General features: G+C 55.3%; 1 protein-coding gene across 1 annotated transcript; it reads right to left on the reverse strand.

The window, feature by feature from the left end:
* Nucleotides 1–977: 977 nt before the first annotated feature.
* LOC125320972 (zinc finger protein 418-like) lies at nt 978–5,607 on the reverse strand (the record flags this gene model as incomplete). The annotated part of the gene is made up of 3 exons (XM_048293402.1): nt 5,588–5,607; nt 4,898–5,523; nt 978–1,552 (listed from the first exon to the last, which is right to left on the reverse strand). Coding segments are annotated over exons 1-3 (1,221 nt in total), but the record flags the coding sequence as incomplete, so codon positions are not given.
* Nucleotides 5,608–16,199: the final 10,592 nt, after the last annotated feature.

Consider the following 16,199-nt stretch of genomic DNA (forward strand, 5'->3'; position numbering starts at 1 on the left):
TTAAGCTGCGCGCCAGAATCGCGGCACCGCCCTCTTTTCTCCCGTCGCCATTTCCAGCTCCGTCCCACGTGACTCACTTTCTCTTCTCTCTGACTCCGAAGCCTCCATGTTGAAGAGTGTTCTTGTTCGGGCTTTACGGTGGAGAAAACCTCACTCCTTTTGTGCTGCTGGCTGCATGGTGTCCTCTTCAGTTCAGCGCGGAGTATGCTGGCTGCAGACAGGAGGCTCTGCCGGCTCCCGTTGACTCCGCCGGCTCCGCATGGAGAGGAGAGGGACCCGCCGGTCCCAGGGAGCCGCGCCGGATGGGTTTAGCTGTGAGCAGTCCATGGCTGGCTTTAGCTGCCTGCGGCTCTGGGACAGTTCCCCCCCAGCAGTGACACAGGGTCTGTGCCGCGGTGTTGGGAAAGGAGAGGGTGCAGGGGCCCTGACCCGGCGGGGCCCGGAGGCTTGGAGTCCCCCTCCACCTTCCGGCAGGCGAGCTGGAACAAAAGGAATACCTGCCTTTCCGTGTGGTTTAAATAAGCAAAGGGGGGACCCCCACAAGCCCCTCACAACCCCCGGGGCTGGGCTGGCCCTGCCTGGATGCCGGGAGACACCAAAACCGCTCTGTCCCTGCCCTCTGCTATTGCACAGGGACAGGAAATACAAGGAAAGGCCCAGGAGCTGCGAGAAGGACCAGGAGAGATCCCGCCCTGAGCACCGGCACGGGCACAACAGACCCAGCCTGGGCACAGGGAGGGAATTTATTACCAACCAAATCACAGCAGCACAAGGAGAAGGCAAAGAAATCTCTCCAACACCTTCCCCCCACCCAGCGGGGATCACCCGGAACGGGGGTCACCAGGGCTCTGCCCAACGGGGGTCACTGGGGATCATCCAACGCCGATCCTCCCACGGGGGATGGAGCTGGAGCAGCGCACGAAGCTCTTCCCACACTCGGGGCACTCACAGGGCTTCCCTTAGCGGTGCCTCCGTTGGTGTTGGGTCAAGTGAGAGCTCTGTGAGAAGCTCTTCCCACACTGGGGACACTCGTAGGGCCTCTCCCCGGTGTGGATGCGCTGGTGCCTGATGAGGTTGCAGATGCGTTTGAAGCCCTTCCCGCAGTCGGGGCAGCGGAAGGGCCTCTCATCCGTGTGAATGCGCTGATGTCTGAGGAGATCGGAGCTGATCTTAAACCTCTTCCCACACTCAGAACACTCGTAGGGCCTCTCCCTGGTGTGGATCATCTGATGTTGAATCAGGCTGTAGCTCCGGCCGAAGCTCTTCCCACATTCCCCACACTCATGTGGCCGTTCCCCGGTGTGGATCACCTGGTGTTGAATCAGGTGGGATCTCTGCCTGAAGCTCTTCCCACATTTCCCACACTCAAAGGGCTTTTCCCCAGTGTGGATCCTCTGGTGTTCCCTGAGCTGGGAGCTGTCTCTGAAGCCCATCCCACATTCCCCACATTCATGGGGCTTTTCCCCAGTGTGGATCCTCTGGTGTGCCCTCAGCCCAAAGTTCCACCTGAAGCCCTTCCCACATTCCAAGCACTTGTGGGGCTTCTCCCCACCCTGAGGCTTCTCCCCCAGCTTCAAGCTCCCCCATGATCTCCGGCCGCCTTCCTGGCACAGGGGGGCTCTTTCCTCCTTGGATCTCTCTGGGCTGCGTTTGCAGCTCCTCCTCGTGTGGCATCTCCGGGGCTTTTCCTCCTCCTCCATCCAGTCACACCTTGGGAATGACAAATCCTGGTTTGGGGGGAGAAAAAAGGAGTGAGCACCTTGGGCTGGGGATTCCTCCTGCACAGGTCCATCTCTGGGAGTCTCCAGGGTTTTTGTGTCTATAAAAACCCCAAACCACCACAATTCAGGCCAAAAAACCCTCCCAGCACTTCCCCCTCTCTGATCTCTCCACTTTGGTGTTCTGGGGCTCTCCTTTCCCTGGCCTCATTGGGGTCCCGTGGCTCCTGGGGATCCCCCCTCTCTGGGGTCCCACTCAGGGATGATCCAGGGATTTTGGGGGTCCCAGGGGTCCCTTCTCCCTGATTCTCTGCTCCAGGCTTCCAGCGATCCCATGGGTCCCCCCTTATCCAGGCTCACCCCCTCTACAGGCTGCCGGGGGTCCCTCAGCTCTGGGATCGCCCCTCTCCCCTCACCCCACCCCAGGGCTCCCGGCGTTCCCATCCACCATACTCCCGGGCCCCAAGACCGATGTCCCCCTCCCACCCCGCACCAGGATGGAGCCCCCAAAATATCCCCGGAAGGGCCATTTGTGGCTCAGCTTTGGGGTCCCGCAGGATCCAAACATCGCACCCCCCTCCCCTGCCCCAAAACGAAACTCTCCCAGGGACCCACAGAGATTTGGGGCTCCATTCTGGAAGCTGTGAGCTCCAAATACCCCCCAAGAGAAAACACCGCTCGGGGACCCTGTCACGATCTGCTAATACAAGCGAGGGTCGTGATGGTTCGTTCATCCATCTCAGAGTGTAAAAGGATACAAGGGATTTCAGTTTTAATCAGAACAGTGCACCTTTATTAAGTGCCCACAACACGGTAATGTGATAGAGGAGAGAGAGAGATAAAGAAAACAAAGAGTAGAGAGGAAGAAGGCGGGGGGAATAGCTACCAACAGATGAGACAAAGTCCTCGTGGTCTCCTGCCAACAGATTCGTCTTCTTTCCGTGGGGAGATCTCGTCCCAGTTATTTCAGAAAGTCCCTTTATAGCCCTTTTCAGAAGTGAGGGGCAGCTGGCCAAGAGCTGGGGAAACCGCCAGCCATTGTTATGGGGCCCTGTTGCTTTGGGAAGCAGGTACAGGACAGGTGGACAGGACAGGTCATTCCTTTCCGCTTCAGCGCAGTCCCTCCCGCCTGGGCAGCGAGAACAGCCCAGTCCATTGTGACCTGCATCAATTTCCAGACACTCCACCTCAGCCAGGCCAGGCCTCCTGTGTTCAGTCTCTGTCCCTGGCGATGATCGTGAGGCAGATGAGGGATCTTCGGACCGTCTCTTACAGACCCCCCGAGAGATTTGGGCCGAGCTCCCCCTCCCCGCTCACCTGCGGGATGCTCCCGGGGCCGCGGCAGACAGAGCGGGCTCCGACCCCGCGCTTCCCCTGCTGCTTTTCCTCTTCCTGCTCCTCCTCTTCCTCTCTTGCTCCTCTTCCTCCCGCTCATCCTCCCCCGCCTCCTCCTCCATCTCTCCTCTTGCTCCTCCTCCTTCCTAATCCCGCCTCCTTCTGGTTTTCTCTCCAGGCCCTTCTCCCGCTCCTTCCTCATCATTTGGGGATTTTTGGGGGAAGGGCGTTGTCCCAATCTCCTCTTTTTTGACGGTTGTTCCCCTTTCCCACGATTTTTGGGGTTTGCAGTGGCCAAACTCCTCTTTTCCCATGATTTTAGGGCTCTGGGTTTTCCTCAACCGCCCTGTTCCCAGGATTTTGGAAGGTGCTGGGAGTGCCCAGACCTCCCTGATCCCAGGATTTTTAGAGACTGAGGATACTCAAACTCCTCTTCTTCCACCACTTTGGGGCTCTGGGAGTGCTCAAACCCCTCATTTCCTGAGATTTTGGGGGTCTGGGAGTGTCAACACACCCCTTATATCCAGGATTTGGGGAACTGGGTTTCCCACATCCTCTTTTTCCAGGATTTTGGGAGGTTGAGTATTGAAGGATGGTTAGAGGATCAGGGGCATGGATCATTGATAGAATTATGGGATCAATAAGGAAACTGTACAAGCAAGAGCCTGCAAGCAAAAGGCCTGTGTGAGAAAAACTGTCTCCATGAGAACATCTCTGTGTGAGAAACAGGCCTGAGAACAAAAAAGGGAGTTTTGAAAATGTACAGCTGTGTAGAGATAAGGTACTGAGCAGGAGAAGGGAGGGTGAAACTCTGAATTCTTTTAATCATAACATAGCTGTAGAAGCTTGACAAGGTAGTCTAATTATGTAGAAGCAGAAATGTGCTGTGATAGGGTTAACCTGAAAAAAGAGTTAACAAGCTGGTATATTATGTAAGTGCCTCTGGACTGCTAATAAACGGAGCTTGCTTTTATCAACCACATTGGTTCGGACTGCAGTACTTCTCCCCCCGCCGGAGTCATCGGAATGGACCTTTTTTTTTTCCAACCGTTGAGGAGGCCCAAAATCATCATTTTCCAGGATTTTCAGAGTTTTGGTGTTCCCTAAGCCCCCTGTCCCCAGGATTTTTGGGGTCTGTCTGTTCCCCAACCCCCCTGTTCCTGGGATTTTCAGTGCTGGCAGTGGCCAAAATCCCCTTTTCCAGCATTTTAACTCCTGGAGTTGCCCAGTCCCAGATATCCAGGAGCTCAGGTGCACTCCAAGATGAGGATGGAGATGTCCAGGGTCTCAGGTGTGCCAAAAACGAGGCCCCAGCTGAGGGTGTTCTCTGCTTGGCTGAGCGCTGCCTGAGGGCTGGAGCAGCAAGAATGGGGGGGACACCCTCCGTCAGAGGGGATGTCCCGAAAATGGGGGACCCCCACAAGCCCCTCACAACCCCCGGGGCTGGGCTGGCCCTGCCTGGATGCCGGGAGACACCAAAACCGCTCTGTCCCTGCCCTCTGCTATTGCACAGGGACAGGAAATACAAGGAAAGGCCCAGGAGCTGCGAGAAGGACCAGGAGAGATCCCGCCCTGAGCACCGGCATGGGCACAACAGACCCAGCCTGGGCACAGGGAGGGAATTTATTACCAACCAAATCACAGCAGCACAAGGAGAAGGCAAAGAAATCTCTCCAACACCTTCCCCCCACCCAGCGGGGATCACCCGGAACGGGGGTCACCAGGGCTCTGCCCAACGGGGGTCACTGGGGATCATCCAACGCCGATCCTCCCACGGGGGATGGAGCTGGAGCAGCGCACGAAGCTCTTCCCACACTCGGGGCACTCACAGGGCTTCCCTTAGCGGTGCCTCCGTTGGTGTTGGGTCAAGTGAGAGCTCTGTGAAAAGCTCTTCCCACACTGGGGACACTCGTAGGGCCTCTCCCCGGTGTGAATGCGCTGGTGCCTGGCGAGGATGGAGTTGTGTTTGAAGCCCTTCCCACAATTGGGGCAGCGGAAGGGCCTCTCATCCGTGTGAATGCGCTGATGTACAAGGAGCTGGGAGCTCCTCTGAAACCTCTTCCCACACTCAGAACACTCGTAGGGCCTCTCCCTGGTGTGGGTGCGCTGGTGTCCCCTCAGTTCAGAGCTCTGTCCGAAGCTCTTCCAACAATCCAAGCACTCATAGGGCCGTTCCCCAGTGTGGACCACCTGGTGCCGGATCAGGCAGGAACTGTTGGTGAAGCCCTTCCCACATTCCCCACACTCGTAGGGCCTCTCCCCATTGTGGATCCTCTGGTGCTGGATCAGGCTGGAGCTCCACCTGAAGCTCTTCCCACACTCCCCACACTTGTAGGGCTTTTCCCCAGTGTGGATCCTCTGGTGTTCCCTAAGGCTGGAGCTCCGGCTGAAGCCCTTCCCACATTCCAAGCACTTGTGGGGCTTCTCCCCACCCTGAAGCTTCTCCCCCAGCTCCAAGCTCCCCCATGATCTCCGGCCGCCTTCCTGGCACAGGGGGGCTCTTTCCTCCTTGGATCTCTCTGGGCTGTGTTTGCCGCCCCTCCTTGTGCGGCATCTCCGGGGCTTTTCCTCCTCCTCCATCCGGCCACACCTTGGGAATGACAAATCCTGGTTTGGGGGGAAAACAAGGGGTGAGCTCCTTGGGCTGGGGGTTCCTCCTGCCCAAGGCCATCACCGGGCATCTTGTGTCTGTAAAAACCTCCAAAACACAAAGATTCAAACCAAAAGTCCCACAAACATCAAGACATAGACAGAAAATTCCCAAAACATCAAGATTCAGACAAAACCCCTTCCAAAAGATAAACATTCAGCCCCCACAAAAAATCCCCAAAGCACCAACATGGAGCCCAAGAAACCTCAGAAACACCAAGATTCACCCCCAGGAAAATCGTGGATCCCCCTCCCTGCTCACCTGCTGGATGGGGGGGGCAACGCTCCTGGGGCTGTGGGGAGGCTGCAGATACAGTGAGTGCTGGAACCTTGCGGTGCCTCCTCTTCCTGCTCCTCCTCCTCCTCCTGTATCCCTACTCTTCCTCACACTCCTCTTCCTCACACTACTCCTTCTCCTGCAGAATCCCACCTGCTGCTCTCACGTGCATCCTTTCACCATTCTGGTCTCCAGCCCTGCTCCTCCAGCCTTTCTCCTCCTCCCCCCAGGCCCAGCACCCACCCCTGGCTCGCTCTGCCCCCCAGAGCTCTCGGATCCCACAGCACCAGCAGGGATGCAGCTGCGGCAGCTCGGGCTGCGGCAGCGCTGGGCTCTCGGCCGCTCCTGCCCGCACTCGGCCCCCGCCGCAGCCACTTCTGCCAGCACAGCACGGGCCGGCCCGGCCTTGGCGCTCCCCCCCTCCCACCTCCCCAAATTCCCCTCGCGGGGGGCGCCAAGGCCGGGCCACACGGGGGCTCCAGCTGGGGAGCGCCGGGCGCTGCGGCTCTGCCTGGCAACTGCTGACTCACCAGCGCCGCGCCTTCTGATTGGCTGAGCGCTGCCTGAGGGCCGCGCCTGCACCAAGGGGGGACACCCTGCTCCAGGGGGGATGGCCCGAAAACCGGGCACCCCCAGCCAAGGAACAACAGCAACGCCTCCCTACAAACACATGCTCTCAATCTGCTCGGACACAGCCACACGGACGTGGACACAAGCAAGTGACAGCACAAACCATCAGCTCCACAAGATGGTACTGATTGACACACACTGCTGCTCAGCCAAGCTCCTGCTCAATTCCTCGACTTCCAGAACAACAACAAAGCCTGAACACAACCATGGACATCGTGTCCTATACAAAAGGGGACAATGTTCACGCAGTTTGCACATTCTCCCAGAGGTAATTAAGGACATGGACACCCAGCGGGGGTAAAAAGGGAAGTCAAGAAGGGGTCTCAGCAACAGGGGATGGATGGTGTTGGTGTGCTGGGAAGGGATTGGTTGAAGGGAGTGTGCAGGAATATGGTTAAGGCAAACAGCAGCAGGAGGAATCTATGTGGCAAGAAAGGAAAAGGAAGATGGAAAAGAGGAGGAAGAGAAAAAGGTGTCGACGGGGATGCTTTTCAGCACCATCTTATCCTCAAAATTTGCCAGCTGATCCAAATCTTCCGTATTCCTGGTCTCCAGGACAGGGAAACAAAGAAGTTCAGGATTTCAGGGTGTTTCTCTGTGGTGGGGAGCAGCAGGACAGGGCAGCATGGGCTGGGGGCCTGTGGGGAGCTGCGGGGCCGGGCCGGGGCTGTGGGGCAGCCGGGGCTCAGCGCCGGGCACTGCCTGACCCCAACCCCCCCCGGGCAGGGCTGGCAGTGGCCCCCGGCCCCCAGGAGGCTGCGGGATGTGGAAGGATCAGGATTTTCTTTTCTCGATCTCGTTTGGGTCACTGGAGAAACGAATGATTTTGCAGAAAGCTCAGCAGCTCTCAGAGGATGAGCACCCACAGGCACTGAGGGGGCTGCAGGAGAGGCACAAGAAGCCCCTGCAGCACTTGGCCAGAAAGGCTCAGCAGGGGAATGCAAGAAGGGATGAGCAAAAGGCCAAGGTGAAGGCAAAGGCCATGGCAGAGTTTCTACAGCCCCCCAGGGATGAACCGCAGGGCCCAAGGGGGCCCCAGCACCCAGGGGACGGCGGCGGCCACAAGCACCTGGCACAGGCATTGCCCTCCTCGGCACGGCAGAGCCCACCCAAACAGCCCCTGCCAAGGAATCAGGGCTCCAGCTGCAGGCCACAAGGACACTGCAAGCACAGACAGCAGCACCCTCAGCACGAGCAAGTCCACCCCTGATGGACATGGATTGTCAGGGCTCTCAGAGCTCCCAGCACACCAGGGACCCACCGCACCAGAGCCCTTGAGAACATTCAGGGCGCGTCTGGATCGAGACGAGGCCGCTCCTGATGGACACAGGGGCCTCTCGATCCACTCCAAATCTGAGACCTAAGGGGGGAAATTGTCAAGAAGTTCTTTCATTATTCAGGCAATAAGTGGGAAACATGAGCAGGTGTGTTTTATTCAACCACTATCAGTAGATGTGGGGGATGGGTTTGAAACGCATCAATTTCTGTTTGTTCCTAATTGTGATTGTAATTTACTGGGAAGGGATTTGGTGGCTCAAGTGGGAATGCAAATTCATATTGTAAATGAGATACAGAGGCTAATGCTGCTGTACCTTGGTGTCAAATGTCTGCCAAGGCCTCTGCTGAAGGGAACCCAGAAGTGTGGGCAGCCCCAGGGAAATAGGGAAAATTAGATATGGAGCTTCTCCAAATTCCTCTGAAGCATCCAGGACAAGTGGTGTCTAAAAGCAATACCCTGTTCCAAGGGAGGCAAGGAAGGGGTTACAGCCTCTTACTGAGTCCCTGCTAAAGGCAGCGCTTCTGGAGCCAGGCATCTCTCCCTACAACTCTCCTCTCCTGCCAGGCAAGAAACCCCATCATGGACACCAGAAGGAAAGCACAATTTTCAAGGCTTCAAAAGCAGATTAACTGAGCCTCCTGCCCTGGCCCTCCCAGACAGGGAAAAACCATTTGAATTGCATGTGGATGTTAAACAGGGCCATGCCAAAGGAATTCTTGGGCTCAAGTGTTTAAGCCAGTGGCCAGAGAGTGGCCTCATTGTCTGCAGAATTGTGCAGCCCCGGCTTTAATGGGAACTGAGGCCTGAAAACTGACAGCAGCAGAATCTCTGATTGTTCAAGCCTGGCATCAAGGTAAAGCTTTGTTAACCAAAGGAGCCTCTAAATGGATGAGCAGCGCTTGGTTCTTACAGAATGAAACTCGTTGGATGGAACAGGAGGATTCAGAGTTGAGGACAGGGCAAGGGTTGAACCCAGCCTCCTGCTTGAACGGCCCTGCACAGGGGGCTGGCAAGAAACCCATGGCTGCAGCCAAGTGACAGAGCTCCAGACCCGGGCTAGGAGAGATTTACCAGACATTCCCTGGCCTGAGGGAGAAAAGGTGTTTAGGGATGGGTCTGCAAGGGCAGCAGAAAGGAAAAGAGTGACAAGACACGCTGCTCTGAAGGAAAGGGAATGAGACAAAGCGCAGCTCAGCGCCCGCATGCTCAGCTCAAAGGGCCGAGCTGGGGGTGCTTGGAAGAGCCTGGCACTGAAATGCCCCGAGCAGGAAGGCTTCAACATCTTCTGCTAACAGCATGGCAGCTCACAGCGGGGCAGAAGCATTTCCGACTGCTTCAGCAATCCCTGCATCAGTTCTTAAGGCATGTTTGGAACAAATAATTCCAAGATATGGGATTGTGGAAGGAATAGACTCAGACAGGGGAACTCATTTTACAGGAAAGACCCTTCAGGCCGTTCTGGCTGCTTTAGGAACACAGTGGCACCTCCAAACGCCCTGGCAACCCCAGAGCTCAGGTCGGGTGGAAAGAATGAATGGGGAAATAAGGAAACACCTTCTGAAGCTGCTGAGAGAAACCAAGATGCCACGGGTACGGCTGCTGCCATTGGCTTTGGCACGAAGAAGAGCCAGACCCAGGGCAGATATTCAATTATCTCCCCTGGAATCCATGTCTGCAATTCCGTACCCTGGTGTGATAAATGAGTGAATGTTAAATGTTGTCTTTCACATATATGATTCAAACATTTAGAAGTGATGATGGATTGTGTAGAAATAGCGTTAAGGTAAAATGTAGTTAAGTAGAAACGAGATTAAGGTAAACTGTAATTTCAAAATAGTTGTAATACGCTAAGAAATGTATTAATAAACACATGGTAATAAATGTCTTTTGAGCTGAGAAACTACAGAGCCAGGAACCAAGACATCTTTGAGAAACAAAGAAGATAAACCGCATGCATCCCAGGAAGATTGTTACCTCATCAGAACTCACACCGCCCAAGGGAACTGGCAGCTGCCAATGAGGCTGGAGACTGCGGAGGCACCGGAGAGAGGGGGCCTGTCTGCAGTTCTGAAGCGATCCAGAGGACTGAGGCGGTGTCCTGCTGGGGGAAGGGGCAGAAACCGGAGCGGGGAAAGGTGAGTGAAGTGTAAATTCCTTCCTGGGTTAATGAATATGTAACAGTTCAGGAGAGTACTTAAGTCCGCAGTAAAATGAATGGAGGGCGCCTCTGGCAATATTGCCAAGCGCCCCAGAGCTGTGATTTGCCTTTGTTCTACTAATAAATGTTCAATATTACATTGCTAAAAATTTAGCTTCTGTATTCATTTTCTTCAGCCTTAATCCTCTAACACTAAAAAGGTTGTTGGAGAGTTTCTGTTCTTCCCACAGTTTTGGTAACAAGATGTCATAGGTTAGCAAGCATAGTCCCGGAAGGGATGTCCTTGCTAAGGGGTGCTTACAGCTTCCTCTGGGAACTGATAGAACCTATCAGCTGGCCAGTTTGAATATGGACAATTCTTTAAGCCACTTAAAGTTGTGATCACCTCTGTTATCCACATTTAAGAATAGGCAAACTCCCCCTCCAAGCTCTCTCTCGTTTCCGGCGCTGGGACAGGTGGCTGCGGGCCCCGTGTGGGGGCCAGCGGGCCCGGCCAGGCCCTGCTTGGGCCAGGCCGGGCCGGGCCACGGCCATCCTGAAGCCATGGACCTGTTCCAGCCGTGGAACCCCCCCCCACTGCCTTGCCGTGGGCAGCCGGAGCGGCTCGGCTCTCCCCCCTCTCCACTGCGATAAGAAAAATTCAACATTCCAGCTGCAAAGCTGCAAGGCCGAGGTGAGATTAACCCTTTTATTGCTGTGAAGAGCTGAAAACCTGAGGGAAGAGAGAGAGGAGATGCTTAAAGCTGAAATTCTGTTGTGAAGCTATGATATATCAGAGTATCCTGTTGTAATTTCATGAAGATCTGGGGGGTGGAGTGTTCAACTCGTAAGCAAAAGCACCTGCGCTGAGATAGGCAGGTGCTGACGCAGCTGTAATTTCATGACAAGTTTGGACAGGGAGAGATGAACCAGATGAGGACTTTTGCTCCAAACGGGAAAGGAGAAACCTCAGTCCCTAGAGATGCTCCCAGAGATAGTCCTAAAGATGAAGATGATGAAGACCCTTTGCTCCCAGGGAAGGAGAAGGGCCTCTGTTTTTGTTTCTGAACGGCTCAACCTTAAAACTGTACCCCAAAAAACTTCAAGAGTGGACCCTCGAAAGCAGTTGCGGGAAAAGCTGCAAGTCGGGGGAAAGGACGCACACGCAGGCAGAGAGACTCCTCTTCCTAAATGGACTGAACAATATTTGGAAGTGAGCGGCTGTCTCGTTGTGATAATGTTTTCATAGCATGATGTTGGGGTTTTAGTTTAGTCTTAGTTTTTTTTTCCTGTTAAAGGAATTTTCTCCCATATGCATGTTGCTAGGGGACAAATAGCTGTACTTAAGAAAGACAAAAAGGGGAGTGGGGCGGGCCTGGCTACTCCTTTGTCTACACCTGGGTGTGGGGTCAGTTCGCTCTGAGCGTCCGGAGAGAGAAGCTGCAGAGAAAGGAGCTGCTGCTTCTTTCTTTTTGGCCGTTCTTTCTTCCTGCTGGAAGCAACGCCGGGACCCCAAAAGCCGCTTTCCCTGCCCTGCTGGAGACCGAGCTGTGGCTGCCCTGCCCCGCTGCTGCTTCGAGCTTTCCCTACGCTGTAGCCCTGCTCGCCCTGCCTGCCTGGGCCTCCGTGGGGTTCTCCCATCTGGATACATCTCGCCTGCCACCCGGGATTTGCGTCCGTCCCTGCCGTTCCAGCCTGCCATTCCAGCCTGCTGTTCCCGAGAGTCCGGGATCGGCTGCCCAGGGGTTTGTGAAGCCTTTGTTCCATCCTTCCCGGGATCCCGGGGCACCAGAGCCGCGTGTGTCCCGAGTTCGCTCCGGAGCGCCCCCTGCAGCCGCGGGGGAACCATCGCACCTGCCCTGCTCACCGGGAGCCGCCAGCGCCCCTGCCGGCTGCGAGCGGAACTGCACCCGAGGGGAAATAGCCTGACAGCCGAGAAGGCTGGCACTGGGTTTGTGATTGCTGTTACTGCCATAGTTGTTGCTGTTTTGTTTGACTGGTTATATACATATATATATATAGTAAAGAACTGTTATTCCTATTTCCCACATCTTCGCCTAAAGGCTCTTGATTTCAAAATATAATAACTTGGAGGGAAAAGGGGTTATATCTGCCACTTCAAGGGGGGCCTCTGCCTTCCTTAGCAGACACCTGTCTTTCAAAACTGAGACACATGAGCAAGAAGAGACTCCTCTTCCTAAATGGACTGAACAATATTTGGAAGTGGGCGGCTGTCTCGTTGTGATAATGTTTTCATAGCATGAGCAAGAAGAGACTTCTCTTTCTAAATGGACTGAACAAGGTTATTATGGAAGTGGTGAACAGACTGAACATCTTAAGGGTTGTCTTTTCACATTGTCAGTGGGAGAAGGGAGGAAGGTGGGGGGAGGAGGAGAGTTCTGAAGGTGGTATAATTTTTTTTCCTTCTTTTAGGTCTGTTAATAAACTTCTTTATATTCTTTCAAGTTTGGTGCCTGTTTTGCATTTCTCCTAATTCTTATCTCACAGCAGATAAACAGTAATGAGTATTTTGGACCAAACCACTACACAAGATTACATCATTAGAAGGCTTTTTCTTAATAATCCTACTTTGATATTGTCAGCTGGGTTTGGGCCAGTGGTGTGAGAATCAATTTTTAGTCTTAGGGGAAGAAGTAGCAAAAATCTTTATTGCTTTGGGGTTTTTTTGTGTATGTGTGTGCGTGGCTGTTATGGCAGAATGGCTGTTATGGCAGAATTTTGGAATGGGTTTTTCGATATTCACCTGTAGGTTGCATTTTGCAAAACTGGAAGAGCTTTAAAACCGACCCTTTTCCTCATAAACAGTTAAAAAATATGAAAAAAAAAAAAGGGGGGGAAAAAAAAGCCGCTTTTGGGGGGGGCCACTTGTGAGTCACCTGATGGCTGCCCTGGAGGAGAAGCTTCCTTCCAGGCAGCCAGCAGAGGAGCTTTGGAAATGCAAATTAACTCTGCTGGGGGAAGTGTGCACAATGTCCCAGGCTCTCCTTGCCTGCCACAGGAATTGGGCTGATTCCCTCTGCCCCTCACCCCAAGCTCTGCCTCCCTGCACTGACGGAATTTGCATCGCTAAAGGCAGAGCCCACACTGAGCATCTCTGACTCTGCAACAGAAATCCCTGAAGCTGCAAAGGAAAACAGCAAACGGAGAATGTTGGGAGAACTTCACTCACAAAAGCGGGGGGGAATCATCCCTCTCCCCACTCCAACATCTGCTGGCACTGTCTGTGTTATACAGGGTGGGTTTGACCACTGGGCTGCTTTTGCTGCCACAAGTTCAGCGAAATCACTTGGGAAGCCAAGGATGTGATGATTTAATCAGAGAAAAGCAGCCAATTGATGCATCCCTGGCTGGAGGGAGCGCCCAAAAATGGGGAAAAGATCAACGGCCACCAGAACAAATCCTACAACACCATGGAGAAGCCCCTGGGAACCCGAACAAATTCATACCAGGTGCCGGAGAACCCACTGATCATTTCAATGCATCACTAGATTACAAGCTGTCCTCCAAATCATAACCAAGCACACAGCTCCAGCTCCTGACCTTCTCACCCACCAATCCACTCCCATGAGCAGCACCACATTTCACCCTGGGATGGCATCAGATTCTCTTTCAGCAGAAGGACCAGGAGGCTGTGGAAAATTAAATGACTCAAACTGCTCTTGGCAAAGAGATGGCAAAGGAAAAGTGGTGAAACAGAGAAGAAGGAAATAAGAAAGCAGCTCATGTACCACTCCAAATGTGGAAAGGATGGGAATGGGACACGTTTTCGTGGTTCCCTGGCAGACCATGGGTTAAACCAATGCTGTTTCTCCTCTCAGGTGCTACAGCAACTCTCATCTTTTTGCCATGCACCACACCTTGCTCAGTGCAGCTCATTCAGCAGGGGATCAAGGGCATGCAGGTGGCAGCCAGGCCTCCTGACCCAGAAACGGCTACAAAAGGACACAGAATGAGGTCACTGAGAATAGCCCCAAAACCAAAGAAGGCCCAGGAAGAACAGATTAAGGCATTTCTAGAGTTTGTAAAGAAAAGTACTGAAAAAATAAGAAGAGGGGGGATTAAAAGGAAAAAAATGAACGTGTCTTTACAAACAGATGGTGTGAATCCCATTGGAGATAGGGCCAGGGACTTGGAGGTAAGGAACTAACGAGAGAAACCATAAATTTCAGAAAATGTTACAAATTGACACGAACTGCGGCTCAGCCAAGGTCCAGCGAAATTCCTGAACTTCCCGAAGAAGAACAAAGACTTCACAGAGCCATGAATATCGGATGTTATACAAAGTGGGGGTGCACATTAAGGGGCACATGCAGCAGGCGGATCGGGAAGTCTGTACCTTCCAAGGACCTCAGCCACTGCGGAAAGGGACACGGAGATGCGGCCGGGCAAATCGGCATAAAAAGGAGGCTGCGTCCTCCAACACTCGGACAGACCCCACGGGAAATGCCCCGTGGCCTCTCCCTTTGTCCAGGAACAAAGTTACTTTTACAGGACTCCTCCGGCTCCTCTGGGGACACAAACCTCTGGCCACGGGAACTTTCCCGCACACTCCCGGCCACGGGGCAGCCACCTCTGTCCTACCCACAGCAGCCGGGACGAGCCAGCGCTGCTCCGGCACCGGCTCCTGCCGAGGCAGCAGCGGGAAGGAGACCGCGGGCAGCCGCTCCCGCAGCGCCCTCACGCCAGGGCGAACACGGCGCCCACACGGCACAACGAACCCGCCACAGCCCCCTGCCGCCCCCTCCGCCCGCAGCCAGCCCCGAGCCCCGCCAGAACCGAGCGCGGCTCCCACCTGCGCTGGGGCCGCCTCCGAGCTCCGCCGCTGCCGTCTCACCGGGCTCCGGCCGCCGCCGCCGCCGCCGCCGCTCCCGGGCCCGCACCGACGCTCCGCCAATGGCGCCTCTGCTGCGCCACGGCCGCCCTGCCGGCGGCTCCGGGCCCGGGCTGCTCCCCGCTCCGACCAATCAGCGCGCCAGAACCACGACTGACGGCAGCACCGCCCAATCGGAGCGAGGGGCGGGCTCTGCACACGGCCCAGCCCCGCCCCGCGCTCCCAGCGCCCCCCGGGCTGCGTGAGGGGAAAGCCGCAGCTGAGGAGCAGCCCTGGAACGGGCCCGGCCCGAGCCGCCATTCAGCTGAGAAGAGAAACAAAGCTCTCCGCTGCTCCCGGCCCGACCTGCCCAGCCCTGCGTGTGGGGTGCCTCCGGCTCCTTGGGAAGCCCTGCAGCCTCGCTACTCCCGCCCCTAATTCGGAGCATCAGTGCATGGCTTTGATTTCCCCGAAAAAGGGGAAACCGCCCCAAACCCCTTTGGCTGAGTGCACGGGGGGAGAGATTTGTGGCAGAAAACTCCCAAAGTCGTTTATGCCCAGCTTGGGAAGAACAACCCAAGCCAAGCGGAGGTGGGACCCCCCAGCAGCGCCTCTCTGCCGCCCCAGCTGAAGCCCTCGCTGGCTGCTCCAGGCTGGATGGGCAGACTGGGAGCACTGGGAAGGGGCCCCGGCTCGGGGCGCAGCCCCCGGGGCAGCCCCACAGCCCCACGGCAGCTCCAAGGCTCCGCCAGCCGGGATGGAACGTGGGAGGGGAGCAGGGCAAGGGCCGGGGCTGTCGGTGCCCAGGGGACACGAGGGACATCGGGGGCACTTCACAAACATTTCATGCAAAAGATAAAATCATAAGGAAGACAAAAGCAACAGCAACAGTGGCACCATAGCCCAGGGCCACACAGGAACATGTGCCATTGGAGTGGGGGGACGCTGGCCCGATGTCAGGCACCCACCACAGCTGCTCTCTCCCTGCCCTCCACAGCCAGACAGGGGACAGAAAATTTAACCAAGGGCTCATGAGCTGAGATAAGGACCAGGAGAGATCCCTCGTCAAACACCGTCACAGGCAAAACAGGCTCGAAATTGGAGATATGAATTGAATTTATTGCTAACAAAGAGTAGGATAATGAGAAGAAGACTTTTAAAAACACCTTTCCCCCACACCTCCCTCCTTCCAGTTTTACCTCCTCCAGCAGGGATGTCCCACAAACAGGGAACCCCCACAAGCCCCTCACAACCCTCGGGGTTGGGCTGGCCCTGCCTGGATGCCGGGAGACACCAAAACCGCTCTGTCCCTGCCCTCTGCTACTGCACAGGGACAGGAAATA

This window comes from Corvus hawaiiensis, unplaced genomic scaffold (genome assembly GCF_020740725.1).
Source record: "Corvus hawaiiensis isolate bCorHaw1 unplaced genomic scaffold, bCorHaw1.pri.cur scaffold_32_ctg1, whole genome shotgun sequence".
Classification (NCBI taxonomy): domain Eukaryota; kingdom Metazoa; phylum Chordata; class Aves; order Passeriformes; family Corvidae; genus Corvus; species Corvus hawaiiensis.